The sequence below is a fragment of the Hakea prostrata genome, chromosome 10, assembly GCF_041222555.1.
Source record: "Hakea prostrata isolate BN-2017 chromosome 10, UWA_Hpros_2, whole genome shotgun sequence".
NCBI classification, from domain to species: domain Eukaryota; kingdom Viridiplantae; phylum Streptophyta; class Magnoliopsida; order Proteales; family Proteaceae; genus Hakea; species Hakea prostrata.
In genome coordinates this window covers 10,129,679-10,137,783 of record NC_142609.1, presented here as the reverse complement: position 1 = coordinate 10,137,783, position 8,105 = coordinate 10,129,679, and the positions used below count along the sequence as shown (strand labels likewise).

The following is an 8,105-nucleotide window of genomic DNA, read 5'->3' as shown; positions in this document are numbered from 1 at the left end:
AATTAGGGGTGAAACTGCTTAACCATAATAAAACCCGAAGACTAGAATCGAAGCTTTCGTAACGGCTAAAATTTTCACCAAGAAATTTTTATTTTTTTTGGGGTCAAACCAAGATACTAAAATTTGAATGGATTAGGTCATACTAGAATTGATTGAAAAGAATCGAATTTTCTCCAAAATATTAAAATTTGAATGACTCTAAGAAACTTAGAATCTCTCGGCAAAGATCGCTTGCACGCTAATACCTCTTGGTTTACCTCATCACCTTCCAACCCACGTTTCCATCTAAAATTGGCTTCTTGGCTGAACACGAAAGGCAACTTAAGAATGTGATAGCTTTCGTAAGGCATTCCTTACTTCTTTGCAAGTTCTACAAGGGTTCTCGTAACATTATTGAAGCAGATATACTTAACCTCAACGTTTTTATATCCCAATGTTTAAAAAGCTGTCTGTCTTTGTGAATGATCTTTAACCTTATGGGTTGTTGGGTGGTTTTGCTATGGATTCAGCTCTACCCTTGGAGGAAGAAGATGAAAGAGACTGCCACTCATCATCTTCTCCAACGTTACCAGATGATATTCTTTATGAGATTCTGACTCATGTGACACTTGATGATCTTCTACGGCGTTGCAGACGGGTTTGTAGAGATTGGAATACTCTCACATATGAACCCACATTCAAACATAGTCATCGGTTGAGAACACAATCAGTTTCTGGTTATCTAATTCAAAATCTTAGAAATCATAGGTACCACACCAGTTTCCTCTCTATTGAAGCTTCTTCATCATCAATCTCACTAGACTTTATGCCAGTGATGGGTGTTAAGATTGAAGCCGTTTCTTGTCAGGCACAAGGGCTGGTTTGCTGCAGGAGTGATGAATATCTTCACACGAGGTAATACTCTCTTAATCAGTTGCATTTTTTTCTGGGTAAAATAATCTTTTATATTTTGGGAGAAGTATTTATACACATTACACTTTTTTTTTAATAGTCATTTGCTCATTAGTTTGAGAGGATGGAAGTATCTTGTTTATGGATAATGAGTCTTTTCCTCTCCTACCTTTTTTGGAAGATTAGTTCGTGAAAATTGTCATTAATATAACCCTCTTCTTCCTGTTCTTCCATTGAGTTTTGTTGTTTTTAAATTTTGGAGAGAAAAGAGAGAAATAAGAAGAAGATGGGTCACAGACTTGGTGTGGAGGCTCAGAATAAGATTTGTGAGCCCTCCTCTTTTCAACTCCCATATTTATAAGTTCTTTACAATTAATAGGATTCTCAATAGAAATCATCATAGAAATTTAAGTAGGAATAAAACTCCTAATCTAATGCAATTTACTGCTCTTAGATTTGCCTATTTTTCAATAGTGAATTAGTGTCTGCCACTGACTCATGCTGGTTTTGCCCTTCCTAATACTCACCATCAAGCTGGAGCATATAAATTTCTCATGCCCAGCAAGTTGCAAATATAATCAACCCTTACATTTCTTGAAGCTTTAATGAACAAATTTGCAAGTTGCTCTCTAGTGTGCTCGTGTCTAAGTAATATTATGCCTTAACCTAACGCTTCCCACCAAGCTTTCCTTATCAATCCCCATATCCCAGCCAACCCCAATTGTATCCTTTGATGGACCAGCTTGGAGAACCTTGAGCACCTATCCTTTAGCACCTATTCTTTACCTGCTCTTTCTTTAGTTCTTTTTTGAGAAGAGCCCTTGCATCCATATGGCCTCGCTTCTATCGTTCTTTTGATTTTGATCGTGACTGGTCTTTGGTTTTGAGGAACTTCTTGAGTACCTCTATCTATGATCAGATCGGTAAGCTAATTTTTTGTGCCTCTGTTCATAATATTTGGTGGGAGCGTAATCTTAAGCGATGGACTTCCAAATCTCGTTCTCTAGACACGATTTGGAATACCATCCAGTTTGATGTTTCTATTAGGCTTCTCTCTATTTCCCATCCCTCGGTTGCTGACACCCCTAGGGAACAGGCTCATTTTAAAGTGTCATCCATCTCCTATAATGACAATATCATCAACATAAATCTCAATAAATATTTTCCTTGCATCAAAGTTTCTAAAGAATGCAGAGTGATCATTCACACATCGTGTCATCCCAAATTCTATTACAATAGAAGTGAATCGTCTAAACCATACTCGCCTCTACTAGATGAAAATTCTACCATTACCAAAAATTATTCCTCAATAACATAAAATACTTTCTTTCCCCTATTCATTTTTAATTGAAAATTAAGAATATTTCTCAACTGAATCAGAAACTAAATTAGGGAATAGAACAAGAATTGAATCCAGAAACTGAATAAAATAAAAAATAGTATCGATGATGAACTAGATTTTGAATTAGAAATTGAACCAAACATAGAACCAGGCCCTTGAGCAGAACCAAATCATTTTTCTCAAAAAATACCCCAACTGAACCATTCTCCTCAAAAAGAAATATCCCAAAAACAATATAAGCTGCACATCTTCTAGGTTTTCCTTCAGCCAACAAGAAAAAGGCTTCGATGAAGCAAAGATGACTCAAGAAATAGAAAACTATGAGCAAGAAACTCAATCCATGTTACAAAGATCGATATTGCAGCAACATAAATTCAAGATAACATCCAACAAGTCATTCGCACAAGGTACTAACCTCTCAAACATTAATTAAAAAATAAAAATTAAAAGGTTGTGCAACTATTCTTCAATCCGAAACCAAAGTTTTAGAGCTTCTTTATCTCATCGAATCTTCAACCCAGAGAATGTAGCGTCAGGTGCAGTTGTCCCTACAAATCAACACCAAGAAGACCTTCAAACTTGCAGTGATTGTTCTTCAAGATAACAAGTATGTTTCTAAACTTCAACAGTTTTGAACTGAAGGTATTATAGAGGACCTACGGCTTTGATACCATGTGAATTTTGGAGAGAAAAGAGAGAAATAAGATAAAGATGGGTCATGGACTTGGTGTGGAGGCTTAGAGTAAGAATCGTGAGCCCTCCTCTTTTCAACTTTCATATTTATAAGCTGTTTACAATAGGATTTGCAGTAGGAATCATCATAGAAATTTAAGTACGAATAGAACTCCTAATCTAATGCAATCCATGACTCTTTGATTTGCCTATTTTCCCATCGTTAGTTAGCGCTTCTGCTCGCTCATGATGGTTCTATTTTCTTCCAAATTTACCTTTCCTAACATTGTTCATCACTGAAAATTTTAGTGTGGGGCTTTTAAGGGGGAAAAGAAGTTCAATTTGATTCTTATTCTAACAATTTCAAATACAATAGGTACTATATATGCAAGCCTGCGACACGACAATGGACAAGAATTCCAAATCCCAAGACTCGTTATCAAACTGAAAAGATGGCCATTGTGGTAAAGAATTCACATCCATTACATTACAAGATCTTTCGCTTCTCATGGTCGAAGAAGCACATTGGTTTGTATGGCGAAATATTTGATTCCAAGGTCTGGGAATGGAGGTTGTGTTTGAAGCCTGATTTTCTTCTGAAGCATGATTTGTTTTTGGAGCCCGATCAGGTTCTTTTTCATGGTTCTCTTCATTGGTTAAGCGTTGGTAATCATATATTTGCTTTTGATATTGACAAAGAGATTTGGAGGTTAATCTCCTTACCCCAAGCAAAATCATTTGAACAAGGAAAGGAACTAGAATGCATGAACGATGACTTCCGAATTCACAAACAATTGGTGAACTGTGAGGGACATATAGGATTGATATACACTACATGGTCATGGATTGAGCTATGGGTGATGGAGAATTACTTGGAGGAGAAATGGAAAAAGAGATACAGTTTGAGCTTGGCACCACTGAACAGAATTGTGGGTTTAGGGTATTCTTTATTGGCAATGGAAACTATGGATTCTATGTTGGTAAGGAGTTATGATAAGCTGATTTGGTACAATTGCACCAGTGGAGTTCCTACCCAAGTGATGAAAATTGAAAATGCAGTTCCACCTTTAGATTCATATTTTCATCCATTAGATTCTGATTGTGAGCCTTGTAATCTTGGATCAAGAGAGTGCCCAAAAGGAAAATATAGAACTAGCTTGTCAAGGACATAATTGTAAATATAAAAATTTATTTCGATTGAGTTTAAAACAATGTTGAAAGTAATTAATTTTGAAGCCTAATCATGAGGTTTTTTTCATGGTTCTCTTCACTGGTTAGGCGTTGGTAATTATATATTTGCTTTTGATATTGAAGAAGATAATTAGAGGTTAATTTCCTTACTCACAAGAAAAATCATTCAAAGAAGAAAAGGTAGTAGAATGCATGAACTAATTTTGAACTAATTGTTTACAAAAAAAATGTTTTAAGAATTATTCTCTAATTGTTTAGTTCTTGGTTTTTGAAAAGAATAAGAATCAGAGATACTAGTGGTTTGTTTAGTTGATTTCAATTAGTTGAATTACTTCAACAATTAGTTTAATACAAGGTTAGAGAAAACAAATACTTCAATAAATATTTATTTATTATTATTATTATTTTGGATTAAGAGCTTCTTATATTAGGGGGATGGGGATGAGAATATTAAAAAAAAAAAGCATTCATTAGTTCAAGATTTTTTTTAAAAGGAAATCAGAAAAATCAAAAGAGAGGAGAAAAAATAAATTGAGAAAGAGAGAGAATACCTGATTGTGGAAAAGATTTAGGAATAAACTCCAACATCTCCTAGCTTTTCCAAAATTTTCCTATAACAAGTGTGAAGGAGAGGAAAGAAGAGAAAAAATAGGAAAGCAAAGAAGAGGGAATAAATAATAATAGAAAAGAAGAGTGAATAAAAAGCTCTCCTCGGTTCAAAGCCCAGACTCCCATGGGGAGGTCTTGGGTTCGCACCCATCCGGTTACGTATCGTTTCCAGTATTAAAAAAAAAAAAAAAATTAATAAAAAAAGAAAAGAAAAAGAGAAGCTCTCCTCATCTATGGGTATTTCTCTTTAGTATTTCAACATGATTGTTTATTCATAATTTACCATTCTTAAAAATAAAAAAGACATCTGTAATTTTTAAATTTTTTTTAGAAACTATTAAATATATTTGATTATAAACACAAAAGTTCTATATTTAATTTTCCCAAAAAATAAATACAAGTCGAAAGTTGACCAACAGGTCCAACACAGTTCAAAATTGATAGTTTGTGCCGTTACGCTCAAGCCCATTCCTTCCGCCCCAAGTTGTATAAGATCAATCAATTACTTAAAGTCCAAGCAAACCAATTTCTTCCGTCCCACGTTTTCGCTTTTTAGCATAGATTTTATAAAGGTGGTATTAGGGTTTATGAATTGCTCGCCGGCCGGCCACTAGAGATCATGAAGAAAATTCATGGAGGAGAAAATGGAGGAGGAGAGCGCAGCAATTCACAAACTTCTTCACCGTCTACATTACCAGATGAAATCTTTTATGAGATACTAACTCGTGTAACTCTCGATGTTCTTCTCCAGAGCTGCAGAAAGGTTTGCAGAGAATGGCAAGGTCTCACATATGACTCTACATTCAGATCCCTTCACCTTCAGAGAACAAGATCGGTTTCAGGTTACTTCATTCAATTTATTATCAACAACACATCTCAAATCTGGTTTGTCTCCTCTTTCTCTAAGCACACTACTAACTTACCGAAGAAGTTCACTTGGATTAAAGCCGCTACTTATCAGGCACAAGGTCTGGTTTGCTGCTTGAATAAAATCGATTTCCGAATACACAGGTATTATTGCTATTCATTTTTCCTTTTCTTTTTTTTTGAATTTTGTTGGGTTTTTTTGTTTTTCATATTTTCTAATTTTCTTGTCAGGTATTATGTTTGCAAGCCTCGGACTCGGCAAGCGAGAGAGATTCCAGACCCTAAAAGTGGTTGTTACAATGAAAGAATGGCCATGATGGTAATGAAATCAAATCCATTGCATTACAAGATCATTCGATTCTCAGACAGCATCGGAGAAGAGTCGGGTTTGAAGTATTGTGAGATATTTGATTCCAAGAACTGGGCATGGAGGATCCATTCAAAATTGAAAACGTTGCCCAACTTCGATTTGGAGCCGGAACTTCTTTTACATGGTTCTTTTCACTGGTTAACCTTTTCTGAGCAAATATTTGTGTTTGATGTCATTCATGAGGATTGGAGATTTATCATGTTGCCTCAATTACAGTCACCATCAGCATTAGAAAATATGAAATATGACAAGAAATTGGTAGATTGTGAAGGGAAACTTGGGGTTTTATACAGCCCGAGATTAGGTCAGGAAAAGGGAAAGGGAAGTTTATGGATTGAGTTATGGGTAATGGAGGATTACTTGAAAGAGACATGGAAAAAGAAATACAGAGTGAGCTTGGAACCCCTCAACCAGTTCTCACAGCCTTGTTCTATATTGGCACTTGATAACATGACGAATAGTATTTTGGTGAGGGCTTTTGATGGAATCATTTGGTACAATTTCATCACTGGAGCTCATACCAGAGTCAAGAAGCTTCAAAACCCAATTTCTACTCTTGTTCGTTCTATTCATCCATTTAATTCAGATTTTTCCCCTCTTAGTAGTTTGGATCAAGAAGATGAACCAGAGGAAGAAGCAGATCCAAGCAAATGAATAATAGGTTATCAACTTTGCATATAATAGTGTGTGGCCCATCCCATAAAGGCGATGCAGAGCATTCCCTCGTGAGTGCTGCACGTACTTTTTCTCTCTGTTTCCGGGTTTTTTTTTGGGAAACATGGGAGTTTGTAAATAATTTATTATGTTTTTGGTCAATTGTAAATAATTTATGATATACTGGAGGAAGTTTCTCCACATTGCAATAACATATCCATTAATCAAGACTTTTTATCACTGCTCACAGAAGATTGCCTACAATATGATGCATACATGTTAATTATTTTTTTAGAGCAAATTGCTCTTGCAATTAAAAAAATTACAAAATTGAATTTTTATTGAATATATTTATCAAATTTATCACAAAAAAACAATTAAATCATTTCTTATTTTTAAAAATATCTCTATAATAAAAAAATGTCTGAAAGGTTTTAAGTGATAAATTTGACAAATATATTCAATGAAAATTCAATTTTAGGGTTTCTGTACCTTTTAAACATAAAGTAAGGTATCAGTGCTTTTAAGGCCTTCATTTTGGGGTGCCAATACAATTTGCTCTAATTTTTTTTTTCTTTTTAAACTTTGAGGGGCTTTGGGTGAATGATTTCTGGTAAGGGAAAGGTAGGGGCGGTAGTGAGAGGGGGTGTGGTGGTTCTCAGCAGTGGATGGATAGAAAGAATCCATTTACCCGTCTAATGGTTAAGTATGGGAGCGTAATTTAGTCATAACATAATACCCCACCTAACACATTAATGTTATTGTAATTTAAATTTAAATTATTTAATGAAGGTTAAGTATGAACACAAGTAACTAGTCATTTTCAACTTTGTTGAGAGTGAATCACCGGTATTCCCCACTTAAGAGGGGACAAGTTTCAACTTTGCTTTCTGAGATTGATTTTATCTAGGTGGTTTTAGGGTTTTGGAACTGCATGCCTTAGCCACTAGAGATGATGAAGAAAATTCGAGCAGAAAAAGGAGGAGAAGGTCGGTACTACAATTCACAATCTGCTTTGCCATCATTACCTGATGAAATCTTTTATGAGTTACTAACTCGGGTGACTCTTGATGATCTTCTCCAGCGTTGCAGATGGGTTTGCAGAGAATGGCAAGCTCTCACATATGACTTTACATTCAGATCCCTCCAAGTGTCAATGATCCTTAATTTGGTTAATATAAAGAATCTGAACATACACTTCTTCATTCCACAGTACAGCAAGACCCCAGCTCTATTGACGGAAGAAACAATAAAGAATTTTCCGGCTTCAATTTCCGTCTCACCTTCTTAACTTTCTTTTCAGAGCAATGCATTTCCATCAGTTGAATTAAATCCGCTCTTATTTTCTTTTGATGTTTACAAGTTAAATTTAATCCTTTTCTGCTCTCCCACGGTTTTACCATCATGATGTCATGCGTAAGATTTGAATTCTAGAGAGAATTCTCTGTTAGGTATAGAACTAAAGAATCTAAAAGGGATTATGAGTTATACCAAGACTTTGAAACCAAC

At 35.2% G+C, this 8,105-nt stretch overlaps 2 protein-coding genes across 2 annotated transcripts; both read left to right on the top strand.

Moving 5' to 3' along the window:
• The first annotated feature begins 413 nt into the window (after positions 1 to 413).
• LOC149001839 (F-box protein At5g49610-like) lies at positions 414 to 4,134 on the top strand. The gene is made up of 2 exons (XM_089138282.1): positions 414 to 894; positions 3,282 to 4,134. The coding sequence occupies exons 1-2, from the start codon at positions 500 to 502 to the stop codon at positions 4,075 to 4,077; spliced, it is 1,191 nt and encodes a 396-aa protein (XP_088994408.1). The 5' UTR covers positions 414 to 499; the 3' UTR covers positions 4,078 to 4,134.
• A 1,164-nt stretch (positions 4,135 to 5,298) lies between these two features.
• On the top strand, positions 5,299 to 6,826 carry LOC149001838 (F-box protein At5g49610-like). The gene is made up of 2 exons (XM_089138220.1): positions 5,299 to 5,716; positions 5,804 to 6,826. Exons 1-2 carry the CDS (start codon positions 5,325 to 5,327, stop codon positions 6,594 to 6,596), a joined length of 1,185 nt encoding a protein of 394 aa, XP_088994346.1. The 5' UTR covers positions 5,299 to 5,324; the 3' UTR covers positions 6,597 to 6,826.
• Positions 6,827 to 8,105: the final 1,279 nt, after the last annotated feature.

Coding starts and splice junctions, on each gene's coding strand:
- LOC149001839 (XM_089138282.1), top strand. CDS start 500: ATGGATTCAGCTCTACCCTTGGAGGAAGAAGATGAAAGAGACTGCCAC. Junction 895..3,281: donor GATGAATATCTTCACACGAG/GTAATACTCTCT, acceptor CAAATACAATAG/GTACTATATATGCAAGCCTG.
- LOC149001838 (XM_089138220.1), top strand. CDS start 5,325: ATGAAGAAAATTCATGGAGGAGAAAATGGAGGAGGAGAGCGCAGCAAT. Junction 5,717..5,803: donor ATCGATTTCCGAATACACAG/GTATTATTGCTA, acceptor TTTTCTTGTCAG/GTATTATGTTTGCAAGCCTC.